General features: G+C 40.4%; 1 protein-coding gene across 7 annotated transcripts in view; it reads left to right on the top strand.

The window, feature by feature from the left end:
- RABGAP1 (RAB GTPase activating protein 1) overlaps positions 1 to 25836 on the top strand; it is a 133947-nt gene extending 108111 nt beyond the window's left edge. For 6 of the 7 annotated variants that reach the window (XM_038374150.2, XM_038374157.2, XM_043499103.1 and 3 more), the window contains 9 exons: positions 1816 to 1857; positions 2176 to 2304; positions 8418 to 8510; positions 9664 to 9774; positions 18808 to 18912; positions 19426 to 19509; positions 20428 to 20499; positions 21892 to 22089; positions 24181 to 25836. In XM_038374150.2, coding sequence (XP_038230078.1) covers positions 1816 to 1857; positions 2176 to 2304; positions 8418 to 8510; positions 9664 to 9774; positions 18808 to 18912; positions 19426 to 19509; positions 20428 to 20499; positions 21892 to 22089; positions 24181 to 24303 — 957 coding nt within the window. In that variant the 3' untranslated portion in view covers positions 24304 to 25836. The remainder of the gene's footprint in view (positions 1 to 1815; positions 1858 to 2175; positions 2305 to 8417; positions 8511 to 9663; positions 9775 to 18807; positions 18913 to 19425; positions 19510 to 20427; positions 20500 to 21891; positions 22090 to 24180) is intronic. The other variant, XM_043499102.1, reaches the window with a different exon arrangement.
- The last annotated feature ends 469 nt before the right edge of the window (positions 25837 to 26305 follow it).

Below are 26305 nucleotides of genomic sequence, written 5' to 3' on the forward strand. Positions count from 1 at the left end.
GTGCGCTCTAGTTTACTAGCTTCACGTCAGATCACTGCTTGGTTTAACACACGGCACTTAGACATGTTCATAATGAAAACAAGCAAGAGTTTATTTAACAAAGTAAAACATAATCCCAACTGTACATACAAAGTGATGGGGTCTAAAATAGCTATTACCACTCAAGAAAGAGATCTTGGAGTCATTGTGGATAGTTCTCTGAAAACATCCTCTCAATGTAAAGTAGCAATCAAAAAAGCTAACAATTTTAGGAACTTTTAAGAAAGAGATAATAAGACAGAAAATATCATAATGCCACACGATAAATCCGTGGTAGACCCACTCCTTGAATACTGCGTGCAGTTCTGGTCAACCCATCTCAAAAACAGATATATTAGAATTGGAAACGGTACAGAGTAGGGCAACAAAAATGATTAAGGGTGTGGAATGGCTTCCATATACCGAGAGATTAAAAAGACTGGGACTTTTCAGCTGGAAAAGAGATGACTAATGGGGATATGATAGAGGACTATAAAAACCAAGGGTGAGTTAACTAAATGAATAGGCAGCAGATTTAAAACAAACTTCTTCACACAACGTACAGTCAACCTACAGAACTTGTTGCTAGGGGATGTTGTGAAGGGCAAAATTATAACGGGGTTCAAAAAAGAATTAGGTAAGTTCCTGGAGGATAGGTCCATCAATGACTATTAGCCAAGATGTTAGGGATGCAACTCCATGCTTTGGATGTCCCTAGCTGCCAGAAGCTGGGAGTGGACGACTGGATGGATCACTTGCTGACTGCCCTGTTCTGTCCATTCCCTCTGAAGCATCTGGCATTGGTGACTGTTGAAAAACAGGATTCTGGGCTAGATGGACCATTGGTCTGACCCAGTATAGCCGTTCTTACATATTTACATTTTGCAGTGCTTAGGATGACCAGTGGGCTACTGGCTCTTGGTAGAGACCTTACATGCCACCCTTTGGTGAACTTGTGCATATACTTGACTCAAGGGATCCCTGTAAAACTCTGTGCACTCTGTCAGTTGGCACAAAGAGGTTCCTAGGTCATATGGAGTCCTTCCATCCCTCAGAGATCACAGAATTCCAAGCTATACGCCAGGTACCACGTAGTAGTGTCTGCCTGTCCTCCCTTCTCCCCTCTTTGAAGTGAAAGGGAGGATGTAACAGGAGGAATGTTTTCCTGACTGAGTTTTAGACAAGTGAAAGACATGTTTCTTGTGTGGTTTAGGTCCCCTTTAGCCAGTGGCTCTGCCACCTGCGGAATTCAATGTACTAAGGTGACACAACTCCACATTATATGAAGATAGTCAGCTTCTTACCGGCTATTAATTTACAGCAGCTTTTGGTGGGACCTGAAGCTTTGTTGTTGGTTACTATTTTATGTTGCTAAATGCATGAATTGCATTTGGAGCCCTTCCCTGAGCTCCCCACAATCCACTGAACTATGTAGTTTTCCTAAAAGGATCTTTTATTATTAGACTGAACCATAAAGACAAAGGAAGTTTGGAAGAATTCTTTTCTCCATCAGGCAAAGGGAAGCTTAGCGAGGAGAGGCTGGAGTGTGTGTTTGAGGCAGATCCTTTTGCTATCTGCAAAGTACCATGCACAGAGGATTTTTGCCTTATTGTTTGTGAGTTTAGTCTCCAGGGCTTTGATCTGATGAAGATACTGCTTACATTTTTATGCTACATTGCCATTTTAATACGAACAAGTAAAAATATGTAAATGTAAGGTGTGGGAATAAAGTAATAGCCTGGCTTGTAAATATTGAAAACGTTGACTTATTCCTGTTTTTCTTTCTTCTCTCTTTAGGGAATAAGTGTTATTTTTAATGTTGCACTGGGATTATTAAAAGTGAGTATCCAACTTTAAAATTTTTTCATTTAATATATTTCCATATACTGGCTGTGTTACAAAAATACTATAATCAGAAATCTTCTGATTCTTCAATATTGTTCTCGTTGCTGTTTGGCATGCACTGCCTCTGCGGCTGTGCCATGTGGAAAATGTCCTATTGTGCAAATGGAAACGCATATTGCTATTTTAAGAAGGTTAAAAGATGCTTTCTCTTGATCTTAACAAAATAGCTGTTTCATTTTATTAGCATCTATTATTGAAACTGTTTTTCAAAATCCGTTTTGCAAATATTGTTTCCGTTCTGTATGTTTCTAGACTACCAAGGATGACCTATTATTGACAGACTTTGAAGGAGCTTTAAAGTTCTTCCGTGTACAATTGCCCAAGAGATATCGGTCAGAGGAAAATGCAAAAAAGCTGATGGAGTTAGCTTGCAATATGAAGGTAAACGTGTGAGGCCAGCAAGTTGTTCTCAGCACTTGTCTATCCCATATATATTGGCGGGGGGGGGGGGGGAGTTCACATATAATTTTGATTTATCTACCCCTAAATGCAAATATTCTAGATGCTTTGCAATGAAACAAATAGAGCTTAAGTGACTGACTAAAACCACTCCAATAAAGTTTAAAATCTGCGTAAAACTACACATATTGCATATGCAGAAAAGCATTTATTTGCTCAAGTCTTTCTCCAGTGATTTCTGCTAAATGGCCAGCAGCATCTCTCCTGGAAACAACTGGGAATAACACATTGAAACAAAGTAAACAGTGCAGAGGCAGAAAATATGGTCCTTTTGGATGGAACAGAGCTATATTTAATTGTATACTACAGCAAGGATCTCATTAAAAATGCATTGATAGGTACTATAAATTCTGTATATCTACTTGGGAGGTAAATGGAAGATGACCCTGCATTTAAAATTTCCCAAATTAATCAAGATTGGCCAAGTGATCCTGAAGCTTTTATGTTCCTAATGTTAATTTTTTTTAGCTTCTGTTAAAAATCCTTCGCAAGTTGCGTGCTTGAAACTGTTTTAAACCTGAGACTATAGTGGGCTAGTAGCAGGGTAATGGGAGGGAAGTTTTACACTATAAGCATTGAGTTTATGCTCTTTTGTACTCTTAAAAAGGTCTCCTCTATAGTGAAATTAACCTAAGTGCTGGCAAAACTGTGTGTGGTGCTGTCTGCAGAAATTGCTGCACCTGCACTGCAGCTCGTTTGAAACTCTTAAATAATGTAGAAAGCTTTGTTTTTCTCTGAGCAACCCAAGTGGGAGGCTCACAGTATCACTCTTCCTTTTGGCTCTTCATTTGTAGACTGTTAACTGAGTGTATAAGACATGCTGTTTAAAACCAGTGCTCTGGCATGTACCACACATGTTTTGTGTGTAGGTATTTCTGAATCTTTCATAAGTGCCTTATAGTTTAAAAAGAGTGCTGTTCTCTGTGGAGTAACCATCTAACCTAAGGTTTCTCTTATCGCGAGTGTAGTTATTGTTTGTCTTCTCCCCAGAGTTGCTGCATAAGCTAATAAGATTGCACTTGACATACAATGTTATCAAAAGTTTGGGAAATACTGAGGGTGGCCAGACTTGATGCTTGCACTTATGGTTAGTTGTGAAAGCACTAATGGAAAATTATTTAACATTAAGTAGGCTGAGCTGAACTATCCAAAGAGTTGTAGGGGTTACAATAACATGAAGATGGAATGCAGTTGAAGCCATGTTGGTCCCAGGATATTAAACAGACAAGGTGGGCAAGGTAATAATCTTTTATTGGACCAACTTCTGTTGGTGAGAGAGAGATTCTCTCACCCACCTTGTCTCATTAAGATGGAACACCCAAATACTGTATCAAACATAACCAAGGAGGTTCTATGGAACACCATCAATTCTAGCCACATGGGCCTAGACCCTGAAGTCTGAATGGTATGTAATAGCCACCTAATATTGAGCTCCCTGATAGAAGATTGTGGAGCCCTCAGGGCCTGTACAACAACCAGCCCAAGTGAAAAGTTTTGTGTGTTTAAAAGCCAGGAGGATTAACATAAACACTATTTAGTAGCTTTTTAAAAACCGATTGCTTACATTGACAGAAAACTGAAGCCCTGCTTTCCTTTCAAGTGACAAGGAGCTTGCATCATTATTAAAAACCCACAATGCTGACCTAGGCTTGTACTTTCTGACTGTACTGGAGACTAACTCCTCATCAAACTTTTGCATTTAAAATAATTTAACATTGCTAAGTTTCAACTAAGTGGCTCAATTTGATAAACAACCTCTGCCTTTTTTTTACTCAGTAATTTAAGACAAAGCCAGTTTACCTTAGTGTAAAAGGCACAGCTAAAACCTTGAGAATTTCACTTTTTTTTTTTTTTTGGCTTTAAAATTCCAGAAAAGAGTTGAAAGAAAATTAGTTTTAAAAAGCATTCAGCCAAAATTTGATTCAAACCTGCATAGACACCAGTTATCAGGGATGCTTTGTGAATAATGAAATTTGTACTGCCACAATGCAAAAAGGGAACTATGTGACTCATTAGAGAAGGTCCTTCCAATCAGAACAACACTCTAAATAAAAATAGCAAAGATACCAAATTCTGAAACCCAGAACTTAGAATTGGTCTCTGCCATAGAACCACATTGAGATCCATCACACTCCCATTTAGTTAACTGTAGCATCATCAAGGTTTGCTAGGGGATCAAATACTGTGCTGCAAATTGATTCCAACTCTGTCATTATAAAGGAGGCTCTGGTCCGCAAATGTAATTGCCTTACTATTAATGTATCCTTTGTATTAATTAATAATTCCTATTTAATAATAGCTGTATGACAAAGTGCTTCTCTAGGAGATATTTCAAACAGTTCTATCACTTGAGGTGAACAAAAATGTCTCGATAGAAATTGTCCACCAGACACTATTACTTAAATGTAATTATGTAAAATGGATGTAGCCTTTGACACTGGGAATAAGGATATCCTGGCAGTTACTGGTAATGAACTCTGCATTAATTCACAGTGAAAGTCAACAGCTTCTCTTTAATCAAATCAAACTGTGAATATTGCAACTAAACCTTTAAACCACCACTTTAAAAGAGACGTTTAAACTAGATTCCCAAAAAACCTCTTCTGTAGTGTCCCCTTTATAGCTGTGATCATTCGTTTCTGAAATAGAGCTGTCTTATGTTTTTAAAGGAAACTTTCTAACTTCTTATGACAGTTTTAGATATATATTTATATATATAATTTAACTATATATGCCAAGTTCTTGGGCAAAACCACTGGTGTTGGCACAAAACTTCTTTATACTTAAAACATGGCTAAAGGAGCTTAGTATGCTGCTAGAGTCTAAGCATAGTATGTAAACGTTCCTGGGCATTTGGGTTTTCCAGAGCTCTTTGCTCCACATTTGCCAACTCCATTGCAGGGTCTCTACATAGACCTCAAAATGGCAATTAATGGGTTTGTACTCAGTTCTGATCAAAAACCTATGTAAGAAAAGGGAATAAGCAGGATGAAGATGACCCAGTCTTGCTGATTACAGACAGCATTGACATTAAATATGCATCTGGCTAATATCATGTGCACCACTTGCATTGCCAAAAGTGCGTTCACACATTTTACCTTTCACTTTTCACAGCAAGAACTTCATTCGTTTTCCTCTTCCCACTGCTGCCTAGGTTCCCGTTGTTTCCAGTGCACCATGAACTAATGGCACAGCATATATGATGTACTGTAGAGTCTTCCCAAATGCAATCTGCATTGAAAGGGTTAACAGAATATGGAAGGCTGCTGGAGAGAATGCAGGTTGCAACACTGGCCTCTGAGCAACAGCCCAATGCGTGCAGCTCTCACCCCCACACACACTTTTCTTTTCTTTTTTTAATTGGAATGCTGCATGTAATTGGTTTGACTTAAAATATAAGCCCATTGCTGTCAAAAAAAAAAAAAAAAAAAAAATCTCTTGCTTTTTACCTGAAAATGCTTTTGAACAGAAAAGGCCCTGATATCAAGCTGAATCATTTATAGGATGTAGCCTGGCTGAGGCATTGTGATTACAACAGCATTCTGCTGAAAAGGAGGTCAGCAAATGATGAGCGTGAAGTAATGCTAGATTCTTAAGGTCCCACTTCATTGTTACAGTGAAATGTAAAAAGAGCCACTGCTACCTTCCCTGCCCCAGAAAAACTAGAATTTGGGATTCCTGCCTCCTCTGTGTCTCACAATGCAAATTCCAAGATTTTTATTGCCGTTCCCCTTGCGCTGTTCCCACTGGGGCTGTTATGAAATATATTGGTGATCATCACAAAAAGATCCTTGTGATCACCCAGTAGCTCATATCTAGAGCGAAGATTGGTTCTGATACACTCAGAAGTGTGGTGAGTTGAATACATGGGGTGTGTGCTTATTTCCTTCCTTTTCGTGTTGCTGGGTGCCTCCCTCCTCAATGTTTAACATTCTCACTAATGTGACATTCAGCATTTAAAAGCCAGGACATGTTTCAATAAGTCCTAATACAGTGAAACAAACTACTTATTAAGATTTTAACCCTTTCCTGAGAATGAAGCTAGTTCCTAAAGATTCCTTGTGTTTATTAAGCTGTTTACTCTGTATTTTTCCTGATTAACTCTAATAACTGTAATTGTACTATTCAGAGATGCCAGCTAAGGAAGTTGAAAAATTTCAATTGAAATCTGGCTAAAACATTTCTATATGAATCTCACTAGAGGGAGCCTAGCTCTCAGTTTTCTGCAGTTTGTTCATCTCGGGCAAGACTGTTAATGATAAAGTAGTGTGACGGGGCAAGGCCAGATGGCTATAGAAAAGTAGTGGGAGATAGATATATTAGCTCCAGGCTAAACAAATCCCTGGTACCAGGATAAGTGAAATGGCAGCTGCTCCAGGTCAATTAAGACACCTGGTGCCAATTAAGAACTTTCCAGAAGGCAGGGAGAAGGCTAGGTTGATTGGGACACCTGAAGCCAATCAGGGGCTGGCTGAAACTAGTTAGTTAAAAGCTTCCCAGTCAGTCAGGTGGGGGGGCATGTCAGGAGCTGTGGGAGGAAGTTGCGCTGTTGGAGAAGCTGAGTAGTACACACCATATCAGGCACAAGGAAGGAGGCCCTGAGGTAAGGGTGAAATGGAGCTTGAGGAAGTGAGGGCTGCTGTGGGGGAAGTAGCCCAGGGAATTGTACATGTCATGTTTCTAAAAGGTCAGCTACCATAGCTGATACTATTAGGGTCCCTGGGCTGGAGCCCGGAGTAGAGAGTGGGCCCGGGCTCCCCCCCACCTTTGCCCCCGATTAATCACTGAGACTGGGAGACAACAGAGACTGTGCAAGGAAGGATAACTTCTCCCTCACTGGCTTATAATGAAAATGGCTCAGTAGACTGTGACCCTTGCCTCTAGAGAGAGAAGGGTGACGTGGAGGGTCACAGTGAGCCTCTGAGGCTAGCGAAATCCACCAGGAAACGCGGGACCCATGGAGGCAAGGACAGAGCTTTGTCAAAGTAGGAAATAACCATAAACCAATTTTCATATGTTTCTTATTCTTTTGCAAAATATTTGTTTGTTAAACATTAAAATCTTGTCAAACAAGTACTTTAAAAAAAGTTAGCCATCCCTGTTTATCATTTAGCTGGCTTACTGAGATAATAGTAAGGCCCAGCAGCCTTTAATCATTGGAGACCCATTGTAAATCAGTGCTAGTCCACAAGTGAAGTGAGTCTGGTGGTCTCAACATAGGCTGTATTGCTAATCCACTACAGTGCTTGGCATGTCTCGGGGCCTCAACACAAGGAGAGGCTCTGGTGGAGTGGGTTTTGTTTAAAGATTTTTCTGTGTCTTCTGTAATTGTAGTGTCTGAGCACCATGTATGCATTAATGAATTTATCAACACCTCTGTGAGGAAGAGGAGGATTCTGACCTCCGTTTTACAGATGGGAATACTGGGGCAGTGATTCTCGTTTGCTCAAGGTCACAAAGGGAGGGAATGTCTGACAGAGCTGGGGGGAGAACTCAGATCTGCTGAGTTCCAGAATGGTGCCTTACCTGCTTGTTACCAGACCATCATTTTTCTCTGTCCTCCTCTCCCTTTGGTGCTGATGTAGTGTGTTGTGGCTTGACTGAGATGCACAGGCAACCCTGGGACTGGAGATTTTTTAAGTCTGGTACAAGCTAGCAGAGCTGTGTGATGAACCTTGCTCAGGCCATTCCCCTTTTAGCAGTTTCATAAAAAGCAAAGAAAATGTTACACACGAGGTTAAAAATTACAGCTGAAGAGGCAGCCTTAAAACCTCAACCTCATCAAATAAACGCCCTGTGCCCTGAAGAAGGCAGGAAGAGAGAGAATATTTATTTGAATACACTGAATAAGTCAGAATTCTTTGGCCAGTTCTAATTACTTCACTCTCAGAATAGATGGGAAACATTTTAATCATATTTTGTGGCAGACAGGTGTTGCCTGAGGTTTGCACCACTGACACTTTGTGAAATGTGTATTGTTTCCCCTGAGAGAAGAATGGAACTGGCAAGGAACTAACATGTTTTGTTTAATTTAGATTGGTCAGAAGAAGTTGAAGAAATATGAAAAGGAATATCATACCATAAGAGAGCAACAAGCACAACAGGAGGATCCTATAGAAAGATTTGAGGTAACACCCTGCACACGTAGGTCAGTTGAAGCCTCTCAGGAGAGTCCTGCTCCAAATTCTGTTTTTCAGTTGTTTCTCTTTATTTGCCAGCATGCAGAGATTTTGATAGGACAGGTTAATTCTGCCAAATGAACATGAAGGAAATGCCTATTTGTGTTGATCAGCAGGGACGTTCCAGGGCAAGCCCCTTCATAAAATGTTTCCATTAAATAGAAGGGCAGGATAGTGCAGATACATACTTTTGCACTTGGGTTCATAAAACTGCCTCAGAAGAGTCCATTTGTGTAATGTGCTGATTGCACCAAGTGCCAGATATTCAAACAATCAATCAATCAATTCTGGTGGGTATAAGCCGGCTCACTGCTATAAAGTCTTCGCTCTCCTCCCCCAGTGACACATGTTGTATGCTGTGAAATACTGAGTCTATTTTTCAGGGTATAAACATTTCAAGTGAAGTTTCTATCCATGTGTTTGCCAGGAGCTGTAGCCTCCCTTCTCGATTATGGTTGTGACAGAGCAGTTTTGTTTAAGCGAGAAAACAGCTGAGCAGTCTCCACATACTCCCCCCCCACCCTGTTCTCTGCAGCACCCCCCTCACCCATCCTTTCACAGCACACGACGTTTATCCCAAGCCTTGGAGGGGAATGTGTGTGGGAATATTGGCAGTGGACTCTCACCCCCACCTCTCCGCTGCCCGAAGCTTTTCTACGGCTCAGTGAGCTTCCCAGCAATGGCTAAGCAGAGTTGCTAATAAATAGCTGCTTCTCAAAGGTCATTTTTTGCTTAACTAACTATTTTATATTCATAATATGGTTAGCTAAAATACATGCAGCCAGAATTGGATTTCCAGGCTGGTCTTATAGTGTGAATGTGTGAGCTGAGATGACAGGTTTTAGAGTAGCAGCCGTGTTAGTCTGTATCCGCAAAAAGAAAAGGAGGACTTGTGGCACCTTAGAGACTAACAAATTTATTTGAGCATAAGCTTTTGTGAGCTACAGCTCACTTCATCGATGAAGCTTATGCTCAAATAAATTTGTTAGTCTCTAAGATGCCACAAGTCCTCCTTTTCTTTTTGTGAGCTGAGAGGCACTCAAAATGGTACAAAACTCCTTGAGAGAGCTTTTTTTAAACTCAGGTTTTTTGTTTCCAATAGCGAGAGAACCGGCGACTGCAAGAAGCAAATATGAGGCTTGAACAAGAAAATGATGATCTTGCACACGAATTGGTCACCAGCAAGATTGCACTGCGAAAGGATTTAGATAATGTAAGGCAAAACATTTCCCTCTGCTTTTGGGTGCAGATAATGCAAAACTTAATTTCTATTTACTCCTCTCATTTAATTCTTAATGTCTCATTGCTGGTGTCCATAGATGGATCATGCTCTTACAATTACTTTGTAAACCTGCATTTTCCACGTATGAGATTGATAAATCTCTCATTATTTCTTTACCTTGGGATATTTTTCCATTTATCTTTTGCCTTCGGGCCTATGGATTGCTTATACATTTATAACGGAAAGCCTACTACCGTAGCCAGGATCCTGTCAGGTCTCACGAGTTAAGCAGGGGCAGGTTTGGCCATTTATTGAATTGGAGACCCTTAAAGGACATTCAACAAGTGGTGGTGTTGATTGATGTAAGCGCGATTCTTCTTTCCAAGTCATTACTAGATGATTATCCCAGCGTGGTACTAGGCTGCACTATGGTGCTGAAGGTCCCATCTGAAGGATACCTAAAACTGAGGCTCTAACACGCATGGTTATGAAAGGTTTCAGAGTAGCAGCCGTGTTAGTCTGTATTCGCAAAAAGAAAAGGAGTACTTGTGGCACCTTAGAGACTAACAAATTTATTAGAGCATAAGCTTTCGTGATGAGCTGTAGCTCACGAAAGCTTATGCTCTAATAAATTTGTTAGTCTCTAAGGTGCCACAAGTACTCCTTTTCTTTTTATGGTTATGAAAAGAGCCCAAGATCATCTGAGGGAGAGAAGAGGTATTGGCTCCTTCATGGAGCCAAATTCCTACTTGGAAAGTTGCATTCTGACTTCCTAGATATCCCCTCGCGTGTAAATCGGCAACGTTGTTCTTCCCCTCATGTTGTGTAGTGTAACTGGTGCAAGATGGCTTCTGTGTTTACCACAGGCATGGCTGAGCAATTGCTATATGTATAGACGGTAAAGCCCATCTTGGTCTTGCAGGATGCAGGTGCTTCTCGCTCTTTATTGTTTTTGCCACTATGTTGGATAAGAGACCGTATGTAGCTGGAGTCTAGAAAGCCCATTTTCTGATCCGTCATGAAATTATGGTGGTTTCTGTATTCTGACTTCCTGGCAGTCGTTTAGTCTGTGTATATCATTTCGCTGTCACCAAAGCACTTAAGAACCCCTAAGTCCCTTTGACTTTCAATGGGACTTAGACTCTTAAGTCTCTTAGGTGCTTTTCAAAATTTCATCCTGTGTGTTTTGGCTTGCTGAAGTCTGCCAATATGGATTGAATTTATTATGACTCTTCCCTTCCCCCCGCCCCCCAATGTATTTGCAGTCACATTGGTCATTTCCATATCAATAGTTTTCTAAAGGCAAATGCACTGGAGGGTACATTCTTGTACTGATCAAGTATTTACGTGTGTGTTAAGATGAGAGAATATCCTTGATGCTAAAAATTAACATCTTCAAAGATTCTTATAAAACTCAGTTGTCTTCTTGTTCCATGTTCATTTTGCACAGGTGCTTCGATTCCAATTGTTACTTGAATTTTTCTTTGCTGTCTCTTCCCTTCATGTCATATTTAGATAATCACATTGGGGATGTTTTGCGAGGATATACTTTTGCAGAAACACAGAAGGACTGAAACACTGCCTTAGACAGCACACATAGTAGGGCAAAATGACCTGGCATTTCTGCTGCTGCCTCTGAACTGACGTAGATATTACCAATCCACGTGGAAATATGTGAGAAAGAGAGAAAGTGCTTGTGTCATACCATTCTCATTCTGTATGAAGATACATGCATTTGTGAATCCCAGCGGAAGCTGGCATTTGGAAATTGTATAAGCAGGATTTGACCGACTTTAAAGTGTTTCATCTTAGCAACCTAAGTGAATAAGGATTCCCACTCTTTACTGGGAAAGTTTCTTCAGGAAAAATATTAGAAGTTCTTACTGTTTCACAGTGAGAATTTATACCAGTGGATGAATGTTATTAAAACCTGCTATAAATGAGTAATAAATTCCATTACCCTTTTGTTCTGAGCAGGGACTTCACAAAATACCAGCATGTTAACCTTGTTACACCCTTTTCCATTTCAGCAAAGACATAATAGAGGAATATGAGGACAGCTGAGCAGTTGTGTTCAAAGGATGGGCCCCAACATAAAATGCACTGAAGGGATCATCTTTTGTTGCATTTGATATTCTCTAGTAACTCCCTTGTGACCACTTGAACCCAGATGAGACTTAGCTGTGCTCTAATGTTGACTTGATTATACAAAGCAGAATTAAGCCAAACCTCTGAGGTAGCCCATTGGATTTTGTTATAATCTGTCCTTCCTCCAAAAATGGCTAAATGAAGTTGACAGAATTGCCCTTGAGGGGACTAACGTGATTTGATCTTAAACTCTAGGACCCTGGATTAATTCTTCTAATTGGGCCCTGAGATCATGTTCCATTTCAACTAGTCAGCTGACCTGGAAGAAAAATACTAAAAGACATTGTGTAATACACCTTTTCTTATACCTTAAAGGCACATTCGCAATCTCATAGATAGCAATCTCTAGATAGATCAAAGCAAAGAGTGGAAATTAAGCAGCTTCCTTCATTTCCTGTATACTAGTCCAGAAATTAAGCTTCAGTCTTCTTTTGTTAGTCAGATGTCCAGTTTTCTTCAACTTCAAAACAATTAGGAGCCAATGGATATCGACAAGTCAGTCTCTTAGGATTGTGCCCCTATTTTTAAGGATCATCAAAACTTTAGTGGACTAAAATTCACTTTGATTTTCTTCCTTTGAAAGGGATTGAGACAGTTGCTTTCTAAAGTCTTTAAACCTTTTGAGTTATTGATCATATATATATATCATATCATATATAGATATCAGTAAATCTAACTGAGGCCTGAGTTATTGTATTTAAACAGCAACGCTGGAAAAGACGCATACCTTAGCAATAATGGTATTGAGTGATTTATCTTATGTGATTTTTTTAAATCAACCTAAGGAGCTTTTCAAGGCTGTTGTCAGTTCTGGTCTTTTCCAGTTTAATTTATCCTTCGTATTTTTACATCGCCAAAATGTATTTATCAAGGTCAGACTCATCATCAAAGCAGATCTCGGAAGGAAAGTGAAGAAATGTGTTCTGTCTTACCTGATCAGAAAGTTGAGTTAATGTACAGCTATGGTGAAGTGGTTTGGCATAGTACCGCACTGGTCCCTTGGGCTCAGATAGAAGGGAACTCAGTACCTTCTTCATGGGAGCAAGGAGTACTGTACTCCAAGATCATTTCAATTTTCTGTTCAACGTACACATTTTCTGCCTGAGTATTGAGTACTTAGTAGAGCAGATTTTCATTGGACTGTTCTCATTTTCTTGTGTTAGATGCTGTTTTTAATACATACTCTTCTGGGTGGCTTAAGAAATGAGGGGAGTAACTGCCTTCATGGGCAGGTGTCATGTCTATTTTGATTTGGTGAAGCTCTCCTGGGGCTTTCTCAATGAATGTATTCCCACCACAGCTTGGACATTTGCAAAGTGAACATGAGATTTGGATTGTTAAAGTATTTTATTACAGATCTTCTTTCAAATAGTTATCTGTTCTATGTCTTCCATTGTCCTTTAGTTTACTATTCTGGTCCCAGGCCCAAGTGAAAAGGGAGTAATTATTTCTCTAATTGGATTTCTTCCTGGGAGCAATCATTCAGATGCTGACTTTGCTGAGGCTGGTCACTGAAATTAAAGAAGAGCTTTTGGAGGGAGGGTTATCTATGCAGAACAGAGATGCCACACTGACTCCCAGTCTTCTACATTAACCACTATTAGCTATTTGTGAAGCATGTGCAGTGTGCCTGGCAGTACATAGGACATGAAAGAAGACATGTTCCATAGATACTAAGGTCAGAAGGGACCATTCTGATCATCTAGTCCGACCTCCTGCACAGCGCAGGCCCCAGAATTTCACCCACCCACTCCTATGAAAAACCTCACCCATGTCTGAGCTATTTAAGTCCTTAAATCATGGTTTAAAGACTTCAAGGAGCAGAGAAGCCTCCCTCAAGTCAACCATGCCCCATGCTACAGAGGAAGGTGAAAAACCTCCAGGGCCTCTCCAATCTGCCCTGGAGGAAAATTCCTTCCTGACCCCAAATATGGCAATCAGCTAAACCCTGAGCATATGGGCAAGATTCACCAGCCACATACTACAGAAAATTCTTTCCTGGGTAACTCAGATCCCATCCATCTAATATCCCATCTCAGGGGATTTGGCCTATTTACCCTGAATATTTAAAGATCAGTTACTTACCAAAATCCCATTATCCCATCAAACCATCTCCTCCATAAACTTATCAAGTAGAATCTTAAAACCAGATAGAATTTTTGCCCCCACTGCTTCCCTTGGAAGGCTATTCCAAAACTTCACTCCTCTGATGGTTAAAAACCTTCGTCTGATTTCAAGTCTAAACTTCCTGGTGGCCAGTTTATACCCATTTGTTCTTGTGTCCACATTGGTGCTGAGCTAAAATAATTCCTCTCCCTCTCCTATATTTATCCCTCTGATATATTTATAGAGAGCAATCATATCTCCCCTCAACCTTCTTTTAGTTAGGCTAAACAAGCCAAGCTCCTTAAGTCTCCTTTCATAAGACAAGTTTTCCATTCCTCGGATCATCCTAGTAGCCCTTCTCTGTACCTGCTCCAGTTTGAATTCGTACTTTTTAAACATGGGAGACCAGAACTGCACACAGTATTCTAGGTGAGGTCTCACCAGTGTCTTGTATAATGGTACTAAAACCTCCTTATCCCTACTGGAAATGCCTCTCCTGATGCATCCCAAAACTGCATTATCTTTTTTCACAGCCATATCACATTGGCAGCTCATAGTCATCCTATGATCAACCAATACTCCAAGGTCCTTCTCCTCTTCCGTTACTTCTAATTGATGCGTCCCCAACTTATAACTAAAATTCTTGTTATTAATCCCTAAATGAATAACCTTATACTTCTCACTATTAAATTTCATACTATTACTATTACTCCAGTTTATAAGGTCATCCAGATCCTCCTGTATAATATCCCGATCCTTCTCCGAATTGGCAATACCTCCCAGCTTTGTATCATCTGCAAACTTTATTAGCACACTCCCACTTTTTGTGCCACGGTCAGTAATAAAAAGATTAAATAAGATTGGTCCCAAAACCAATCCCTGAGGAACTCCACTGGTAACCTCCCTCCAACCTGACAGTTCGCCTTTCAGTAGGACCCGTTGCAGTCTCCCCTTTAACCAATTCCTTATCCACCTTTTGATGTTCATACTGATCCCCATCTTCTCCAATTTAACTAATACCCCATGTGGCACGGTATCAAATGCCTTACTGAAATCTAGGTAAATTAGATCCACTGCATTTCCTTTATCTAAAAAATCTGTTACCTTTTCAAAAAAGGAGATTAGGTTGGTTTGGCACAATCTACCTTTTGTAAAACCATGTTGTATTTTGTCCCATTTACTGTTGACTTCAATGTTCATAACTAATTTCTCCTTCAAAATTTTTTCCAGGACCTTGCATACTACAGATGTCTAACTAACTGGCCTGTAGTTACCCGGATCACTTTTTTTTCCTTTCTTAAAAATAGGAACTATATTAGCAATTCTCCAATCATTCGGTACTACTCCTGAGTTTACAGATTCATTAAAAATTCTTGCTAATGGGCTTGCAATTTCAGGTGCCAATTCCTTTAATATTCTTGGATGAAGATTATCTGGGCCCTCCGATTTAGTCCCATTAAGCTGTTTCAGTTTTGCTTCTACCTCAGATATGGTAATATCTACCTCCATATCCTCATTCCCATTTGTCATGCTACCATTATCCCTAAGATCCTCTTTAGCCTTATTAAAGACTGAGGCAAGGTATTTGTTTAGATATTGGGCCATGCCTAGATTATCTTTAACCTCCACTCCATCCTCAGTGTTAAGCGGCCCCACTTCTTCTTTCTTAGTTTTCTTCTTATTTATATGGCTATAGAACCTTTTACTATTGGTTTTAATTCCCTTTGCAAGGTCCAACTCTACTCAACTTTTAGCCTGTCTCACTTTATCCCTACATGTTCTGATCTCAATTAGGTAGCTTTCCTTGCTGATCCCTCCCATCTTCCACTCCCTGTATGCTTTCTGCTTCTTCTTAATCACCTCTCTAAGATGCTTGCTCATCCAGCTTGGTCTACAACTCCTTCCTATGAATTTTTTCCCCTTTCTTGGGATACAGGCTTCCGATAGCTTCTGCAGCTTTGATTTAAAGTAATCCCAGGCCTCCTCTACCTTTAGATCCATAAGTTCTTCAGTCCAATCCACTTCCCTAACTAATTTCGTTAATTTTTGAAAGTCAGCCCTTTTGAAATCAAAAACCCTAGTTGCAGATTTATTTTTGTTAATCCTTCCATTTAGTTTGAACTGAATTAGCTCATGATCACTTGAGCCAAGATTGTCCCCTACAACCATTTCTTCTATGAGGTCCTCACTACTCACCAAAATTAAATCTAAAATGGCATTTCCTCTAGTCGGTTCAGCAACTATTTGATGAAGGAATCCATCAGCTATCGCATCTAGGAAAATCTGAGCCCTATTATTATTACTAGCACTGGTCCTCCAGTCTATATCTGGGAAGTTAAAGTCTCCCATGATCACGCAGTTTCCATTAGTATTTACTTTATTAAAGACATTAAAAAGGGCTCTATCCATATCCAACTTAGATCCCGGAGGTCTATAGCACACCCCAAGCACTATCGTAGGAGAGGGTTTACTAGTTTTCTTCCCCAATGTAATTTTTGCCCAGACGGACTCTGTCTTATCCATTGCATCGCTTCTTATTTCTGTACATTCTACCTCATCATTGATATACAATGCTACTCCACCACCTTTACCTTTGTTTCTGTCATTCCTAAACAGCACATACCCTTCAATACCTGTAATCCAGTCATGACTACTATTCCACCATGTTTCTGTTATCCCTATAATATCTGTTTCAGAGTAGCAGCCGTGTTAGTCTGTATTCGCAAAAAGAAAAGGAGTACTTGTGGCACCTTAGAGACTAACAAATTTATTAGAGCATAAGCTTTCGTGAGCTACAGCTCACTTCATCGGATGCATTTGGTGGAAAATACAGAGGATGCATCCGATGAAGTGAGCTGTAGCTCACGAAAGCTTATGCTCTAATAAATTTGTTAGTCTCTAAGGTGCCACAAGTACTCCTTTTCTTTTTCCTATAATATCTGGTTTCACTTCTTGCACCAGTAGCTCTAGTTCCTCCATTTTGTTACCTAGGCTCCTCGCATTGGTGTACAAACATCTTAATTTTTGCTATTTGGCCTCGCTCACATTTTGTACCCTATTAGGCACAGTCATTCTACAGCCAGTATTACCTATTAGACTAGTATCCACACCGCCCTCGCTCCTTATATACATTCTCCTACCCACGGCTGTATCCTTTCTTACTTCGTCTTCTTTTCTCTCAATGCTAAAATCTGGCTTGGAGATTTCATGGACATCTCCCAACCATCTCCCCCTAATTCCTAGTTTAAAGCTCTCTTTATCAGTTGTGCCAGCCTCGATCCTAGAAGTCTATTTCCTTCCCTACTCAGATGAAGTCCATCCCGAGAGAACTGTCCTCTGTCCGTGAATGCCTCCCAGTGGCCATACATCCCAAAGCCCTCCTTATAGCACCACTGCCTAAGCCATCTGTTGACAGTCATAATCTTGTCACACCTTTGTTGCCCTTCTCTAGGAACAGGAAGGATCCCGCTAAAGATCACCTGAGCCTCAATTTCCTTAAGCGTCTTCCCCAGCCTAGCATAGTCTCCCTTAATACTTTCCAGCGAGAATCTAGCCGTATCATTTGTTCCCACATGAAGGATAATTAGGGGATTCTTTCCCGCTCCCTTTAGGATCCTTTTCAACCTCGGGTCTACATCCCGTATCTTAGCACCCGGAAGACAGCACACCCTTCTATTCTCTGGATCAGCTCTAGTTACAGGCCTGTCTGTTTTTCTCAATAAAGAGTCCCCGATCACATAGACCTGCCTTTTCCTGGTGATGGTGCTATTCTGCAGTCTCTCCCCTGTTCCCATGTTATATGGCCCAGAAAGCTAAATCATTAAGGACTTTCTTCTTTTCACTCTCCCACCCCCCAGAAATGATTAATTTTTGCCTTTATATTGATGCGATTAATCATCTGTCAGGTGCTATTTCCCCCTTCATAAGAATAAGACTATAGGACTTGTCCATTCACTCACATTAGGAGACCAGATTTCAGAGTAGCAGCCGTGTTAGTCTGTATTCGCAAAAAAGAAAAGGAGTACTTGTGGCACCTTAGAGACTAACAAATTTATTTGAGCATAAGCTTTCATGAGCTACAGCTCACTTCATCGCATGTAGCTCATGAAAGCTTATGCTCAAATAAATTTGTTAGTCTCTAAGGTGCCACAAGTACTCCTTTTCTTTTTTTTATTAGGAGACCAGTTGTGGTTTACTGAGTTTTGTTGGTTATCAAGTGAATAGATGCAAATAGAAAGTCTCCCAATGTATTTTGCTCATGTATTTTAGCAAAGGTAATTTCGTTTTAATTTTCACCTCCATGGTTTACACAGACTCTCAAAATATACTAGGAACAGTCACCGAGTCTTTGTAATAAGGTCTCGATTTTGCGGTGTTTCTTCTGTTAAATGATGGTTAAGAAGTGGGGATCAGGGTCTCCTGTGAGAGTGGTCAGGGTGGGGAGTGCTACTGAGGTCTGCTTGATGGGAATAAGGATAATTGTGCAGCAGGCATGCAGTTTCCAGGGGAACTCTTTTTTTCATATCGAAGCTGTAGGAAGCACCAAAAATGACAGATAATAAATTTGTTCTTGTAATGAACTGATATCAAAAATGGTCCCTTTATCTCCTTTGATGGTACTTGTAATGAAAACGAAGTGTAGAATGAGGCTGCTGCCTTGGGAGAGTCCCGTGGGTCTGATGTGCCATTGGATGCCAAGAAGCATAGGCACAATGGCACATACAGTTCTTCAGTGATGAGAAATCCTGTGCTCTGCGGTGTGTGTTTCAGGCAGAGGAAAAGGCAGATGCTCTGAATAAGGAATTGCTAATGACCAAACAGAAGTTAATTGATGCAGAAGAAGAAAAAAGGCGACTGGAAGAGGAGTCTGCTCAGGTTAGGGGCATTTCTGTTGCTTTCACATTTCTGTACAGCATGGAAATTAAGAAAACGAGACCTGTATAGGAAGGGCTTATCTTTCCAAGTTATCCTTACACTCTCATGCAGTGTAAAGAGCACAGAGAAGCAGAGGAAAGCTGTTGCTTACTGTAATTTAATATTTAACTAACTTGGAAGCATGGATGCATGCAGACAGTGTTACTACAGATGGAAGCAACATAGGATTCAAACTGTCACCATTTACCCCAGTGAATTCCTCGTACATATCCTGCCACAAACCAACCCAATTTTCCTGATATGCCTGCCCATCAGTGTCTCAAACTAGCTTCATAGCTACACCTTAGATTGCAGTGGGGCTGGACTAGCCCATTGCTCCTCAGAGTTCAAGGCTGGTCATCTCTGAAGGGTTATGAGTTAGAGGAGTGAAGGTGGGTTGTCTTCTGCAGATGCTGTCAGATTATTTTTTAAGGTATTGTAAATATGTAACCTTTCTCTTTTATTTTACTGCAGCTGAAGGAAATGTGTCGTAGGGAATTAGACAAGGCAGAGTCAGAGATTAAAAAGAACAGCTCTATTATTGGTGACTATAAGCAGGTAAGTGCAGCTTGGATAGGGAATGGACATACTGCTCTCACATGCCAGGGAATTCTCTGGTATTTAGGATTTATTTTCCAGACATCCCCATATAAAGTACAATATTTGCCATGCATTTTCTGGGACTTCTGAGATATTTAAGTGGATTAGCTGTGGTGGTTTTTATGCTTTTTTGGCTGAGATCACGATGTTCTATTTATCTCTGACTTAAATCTTTATAAGGTGCCAATTACCCATCGTATCCATTATGAAGAGTATAAAGTTATTTGAACGGGCTATGGTCTTTCAATCTGAAGGCTTGGCTGTTCACTTCATTCCAAAATTTTTCTCCCCCATCTTCCCTTCTCCCACCAGATGGTGATGATAAAGAAGCCCTTTAGCTTGACTCAGCCTTATGATACTGTTTCAGAATGTTGGGTTTGGATTCACAATCCTGCAGTGCATGGTATCCAACCCATAGCTCAATTTACTAGGAATTTAGCCTAAAGATATCCTTAGGCCGCATCAAACAAACCTCAAGGGGTAGGTGTGGGTAGCCACACGCACTGTTGTGGTTGTTTACTTGATTCCCAAGGCAATGGAAGGAACTGTGCTTCCTCTCAATTTGTCTTGACTCCTCCCAGAGAGGCTGAACTATGAACTTACTTGCTTAAACTGCACCTTTGGCTACAGTTTTAGAGGCACATATGTAATTCCACGCATTACTGCATGTATGTTGTGTGATTGCAGTGAAAAACCCTGGTGTAATGCCTATGTGCCTGCAGCAGGGTCCAGGTTGTTTCAGAAACCTTGACTCTGAATTTCCTGACTTTTCTGGGGCCCTTAAAATTTCCACTTTAATGCTGCTGTAGCACAGGAGTTTGGTTTTTAATATTTATTAAGGAACTGCTGCGTGGTAACAGAATTTTGCTTTGTTAGATTTGCTCCCAGCTGAGCGAGCGATTGGAGAAGCAACAAACAGCAAATAAAGCTGAAATTGAGAAAATACGGGTAAGAGGTTGCATGTTACCAGGATCTTCACTGTTTAAACATTATCGGCCCAATGAATCAGTGCATTTATGATCTTTTTAAAAATTCTTTAAAGAATTAGCTAGAATGATGTGTTGCACTCAGCACCTTCCATGTTTCACTGTTGGCACAAGTACAGATTAAATAAATGGCACCTACAGCATTCTTTGGCTCTGTATGGCTTCAGGAAGGGACAATTAGTTCAGCTCCCCCTATCATACCATCCTGTAACATGCTGTTACTGTTCAATAACTGATGTTAGCTGTCAAGAGGGATTTCTTGCTGTAGCAGGAGAAGGCACCACCAGCTTGCTTTGACCACAATGTAACATTGAGGGAAAGGCAGAAATAATTATCCCAAGAAGAGTTTTACCAATAACAAGCCCTTGGACTCTGTGCTTAGTACAGTCACCCTGTGCAGCCAATGGTCCTGTGGTCATCCGACTATTCAGTGTGTGTTTTAGTATTTTGTTTGCCTCGTGTCTGTCAAATCTAAACAATAGGGAGTTTCCACAGAAAATTTCCCCCCTTGATAAAGCTGATTGCGTTTCAGCACAGATCAGCCTGTACACCCCACTACCATGCTGGATCTTTCACATTTATTTATTGACAAAATATGCAGAATTTTTCAGAATTTTAAAATATTGTGTATGGATTTTTACTTTTTTTTGGTGCAGAATTCCTTCAGGGGTAAGATAAGTATCAATCCCCCCATTTGTAGAATGGGCCTCTGAAGTTGAGGCATAGAATGGCTAAGTGATTTGTTCAGGATCACACAGTACATCAGTGGCAGAGCTGGGAGTAGATCTCTGATTCCCTGGTTCTTAGTGCCTGCTCAATTGCATCTATCTTCTTATCCTGAACCTGACTTTTATGTTGGTGGGAGGAGTTATACCACAGAGACCTTTCCAATGGGGATGGATGTTGAGTATAGAGTGCGCCACCTGCTTGTTCGCTCCCATTACTGCTGCTTTAAAAGTGATGTGTGTGTTACAAAACACTTCACAGAAAGCTCCACTCGGTGAACCTGGCCTGAGTTGGGTGCTTTCTGTTATCACTGACATCTTTCTCAGAAAGATCTATACAGCTGTGCTGTGGTAGTGCCCATTCTTCATCCATGGCAATGGTATGAGTAAATCTGTAGTTTACAAACCACAGCAGGAATGGGGATGAATGGGTGACACAAGCTCTTATTTGCCTGCGCTATTTTGTCTGCCCACACAGGTGAATAAAGGGGGTTGCCTAAATGTGTGTGTGTCATTGATTCTCCACCCTCACCCCTGTCCTACTACTCCAGTGCAGGGGCAGGAAATGTCTCTGGTAAGTTTACCAGCATCCTTAACAGAAATGCACAGTCATATGTTTTTGATTTTAGCAAAAAGTGGATGACTGTGAACACTGCCGAGAGTTCTTCAATAAAGAAGGACGTGTGAAGGTCGCCAACTCTGCCAAGGAGGCTTCTGATGAGGACACGGATGAGGAAAAGGAGAGTCTGAAAAACCAGCTCAGAGAAATGGAGCTTGAGCTGGCCCAAACCAAACTGCAGTTAGTCGAAGCAGAGTGTAAAATACAGGTAATACTTGGGGGTTATTTGTTACTCAGCAGAGCTGCCCTATATTTGTAGAAAAATGTATTTCAAATGGGGAGACTAGAGCAGATACTGTTGGCTGAAACTGTAATCTGCTATTTCCTGTGTGGGAGATTTAACAAAACATTTAGTTTGGAAAATGCAGCTGATGCAGATAAAATAATTAAAATCATATGAGCCCCTTTTTGTCTGTTGTCACAAAATCCAGACATCTGCCCAGTTGCTTCTTAGCCTTTTCAGGCTGATCTGATGTGACTGCCCGGGTGGGAAAAGTAAACCCCTTGCTTCCCTTTTTAACTCTGACCAAGTGATGAATCATATATTCTTCCTTTATTGTACAATACTGTAGTTGCTGATAGAATGAATACCATATGACAGATGTTGGTCATATTGCTTAAAACACTAACGGAAGGCTTTCAGATACTAAAGCATTCATTGCAATAGTTGCCACAGGGATGCTGTTCAATAGCCATTTGATTTAAATCTGAAGGGATTAAAATTAAAGCACGGAGGGAAAAAACCCCATAAATATAACCCTAAATAGAAGTGGTTTTTATAGAAGCTGCATTTACTAAAGAATGTGGCTTAGACTTTTAGCTACCTTGCTCTTCATTCTTGATTATCATGGATTTTTAGCAGTCAGAAATACAAGATTCCTGTAGACCCTGCACTGGCTCAGTGGGGATGATTGTTTCCCTCCATGTATTCTCCAGTTCTTTGTCCAGTCTGTTTTCAAATGTACCAAGCAAGAAGGCTTCCACTGCTTCCCTTGAGAATCTGTTCCATAGTTTAACGGTGAGGAAAGTCTTCCTGATGTTTAGCCTAAATTTTATTTTGCTCATTTTTCTGCCCATGAACCAACCAAAATTCCTCTCCCTCCTTTGCGTTTATGCATTTCTGATATGTAGAGCCCCAACAAATTCACGATCCATTTTGTTCAATTTCATGGTCATAGGATTTTAAAAATTGTAAATTTCATGATTTCAGCTATTTAAATCTGAAATTTCACAGTGTTGTAATTGTAGGAGTCCTGACCCAAAAAAGGAATTGGGAGTGGGGGTCACAAGGTGTGTGGTGTGGGGGTTGCAGTACTGCTACCCTTACTTCTGTGCAACAGCACTGCCTTCAGAGTTGGGAAGCTGGAGAACGGCAGCTACTGGCTGGGAGTTCAGCTCTGAAGGCAGAGCCACCGAGAGCAGCAGTGCAGAAGTAAGGATGGCATGATATGGCATTGCCACCCTTATTTCTGCACTGCTGCTGGAGGGGTGCTGCCTTCAGAGTTGGGCGCCAGGCCAACAGCCATGCTCTCCAGCCACCCAGCTCTGAAGTCAATGCAGAAGTGAGGGTGGCAATACCATGATACCCCCCCCCCCCAAATTAACGTGGTGACCCCCCTGCAACTCCCTTTTGGGTCAGGACCCCCAATTTGAAAAATGCTGGTCTGCCCCATGAAATCTATATAGGATAGGGTAAAAGCACACACAAGACCAGATTTCACAGGGGGAAATCAGATTTCACAGTCTGTGACATGTTTTTCATGGCCCTGAATTTGGTAGGGCCCTACCAATATGTGTAATCTCTTCCAATACATGTCCCTCATTCTTAACTCAGCAAATCTAGACATACGAGTTTATACTAACTTTTCTTTTGCAGACTGCACATAGAATTGATTAAAACCAAAGGGCTAGGGGTTATGTTTGGGGCAATTATTGGGTTTTAGGTTATTTTTAATCTAGTGATTTCAGAGCACTTTTTGCCAAAAGTTAGTAAGGAAAAGTCCAGTTCCTGGAGGGAGAATTCCTCACTCATTCATTGTCTGTGCTGAATTAGTGTGTGTGAATGCACTAATAAGAAACCTGGAGGAGTCTGCATGGCAATGATACAAGAATCACTATGCTCTCTAAAAAGTGCATTCAGATAGAAAATCTGCATGCTGTACTGATGGTTTTATACATAGAAAAGCTCTTCAGAAGCAAAGTTGCCAACAGACTAGAGAATTCCTGGTTCCCTCTGAGCCTTATAGAAACCATTTTGTACTAGACAGCAGATCACAGGTGTTGACACTTCTCTTTGCAGGATCTGGAGCACCATTTGGGCCTGGCGCTGAACGAGGTACAAGCAGCAAAGAAGACTTGGTTCAACAGAACAATAAGTTCTATAAAAACAGTGACTGGTGTCCAAGGGAAAGAGACTTGTTGAAAAGCAAAACTCCGTCAAACACAGTTTTCTTAAACACAATACCTTTTGTTGCCTTCCGTGGCCAGATGTTTAAATCTGTGACATGTGAGAGGACCAGAATGTACATAAAATAGAAACACAGCATGTCAGGATTTCAATAGGTCAGTGGTAAAGTGGATGGAAACACAAAAAGAGGCTTTATTGCTAGACACGGGATCTTCATACTACTGATATTTAACAGGTGATGTAGCTAGATTGATGCTCTTCAAAGAAACACTCCATTCTGCGGTCTGGCTGGAGGCTTTTCACAGACTAGGTACGAGAACTTATCAAATCCTAATTGTTAAGTTTACATACGATAGATTTTTTTTTTTTACAGTTAGAATATTTTTTGATATTTTATTTGAAAAGAAAGTGTCACTAACAAAAAAGAAAATGACTCTTAGCAAGAACTACATCAGTGCCAGAAAGCAGTCCCCAAAGGTAGGAGGATTTGGAGAGAAGGAGATGGTAGGCTTTGCTTTATGAAGGGGGATGGTTAGAGTTCCGGTTGGAGCAACCCCATTTTGTTTTAATACATACCCTATCCATCGCTCTGTGTTCACCATTTCTTTCTGTGTTACTAATCAATTCTATGCAACTCTGGGTTTTTTAGCATGGGCTGCCAAATGAATTCACAAGCTGAGGTAGGGAGGCTTGTCGGAGAGATGGATAAGAATAATCAGAATTCTTGGCAAATTCTGTTTTACTTCTGTGTCATATATTTTGAGCCACACGCGTCGACAGCGTTTCAATCCCCACACCAGGACTGCTAATGTGTACTAATTATGTGAATGTTTGACATTTAATTAAGTCTTTGTTTTTTTTACCTGGCTGTAGTCGTCTGTGAAGTTCTGTGAGAGCTTCCAGGATTTAGTTTTGCACATAGGTATGAATGAGACAAAGAAACAATAAACTGAGATATTTCAGAGGCAAAAATCACTGCGTGAGTATAGCAGCGAGCATCTATTGCTGTGTGTCCTAACTGTCTTTCCTGGTAATACGTTCAGAGGTTCTGTAGGTCTTTTTCCATGCTCAGTGCAGTTGCACTAATAGGTGCTAAACGTGCTTGGATTTCGCCGCCTCTGGATTGTCCTGAAGTTCTCACCAGAAAGCTGTAGAATGGAGGTTTTGCACCTTGTAATTTTTTTAATTTATAATGGTTTGTGTTATGCTGAAGTATCTATTGCATCAGTGGATAAATTTTGTGTGCAGTGTGAGTATAAGCTGGTTACCATAAGAGGCACTGGTTTGTATATAAAGATATTTGGTTTATTTTATATTTCTACCTTCTTCTTGTTTACTGTACTAATGCTAGCTGATGTAATCTGCAACTATGGGGTATAACATGCTATGCTTAAGCCTTTTTTGTTAACTGCATACATTATCTTTATTGTTTAATACCAAAAAATGCTGTAACATCATCAATATTAGATGTGTGGACATGGTGGTAGGATAGTTGCTAGTGTGTATACTTCATGAATTGAAATATAACCTAGTAAAATTGTATTACTATTTTGTTGTTTCATTTCATTTTAACAGTGAATTAAATATTTTGCAATAAAAAAACAGTTCTCTTCTTAAAACACAGTTTTAGCATCTGCAAACTCCCCAAGGTCAAAATCATTAATACATAAAGGACATGTAAAAGATACTGGATTTTCCTGGTGTGGCAGAAGGCCCATCTATATTGTAAAAGTATGGCTCTGCTCTGAAAAGTGACTATAAAAATGGTCTCCTGGGGCTCCATGCTTGGGTCTGAATATTTTTCATATCAAATGTGCTCAGTTTACAAGTAAAATGTTTTTTTTGTCACCCCTCCAAATTCCAGTTATATCTGAGAAACAGACTTATGTTCTATGGTTTGTACATCATCATCGGTAACAAGAATTCTTGGGCCAAATTCTACTCATGCTATCTTCACTGGGGGATGCCCACTTATAACGGAGGACAAAATTTAATTGCAACTGCATGACTATATGAA

This window comes from Dermochelys coriacea, chromosome 16 (assembly GCF_009764565.3).
Source record: "Dermochelys coriacea isolate rDerCor1 chromosome 16, rDerCor1.pri.v4, whole genome shotgun sequence".
Classification (NCBI taxonomy): domain Eukaryota; kingdom Metazoa; phylum Chordata; order Testudines; family Dermochelyidae; genus Dermochelys; species Dermochelys coriacea.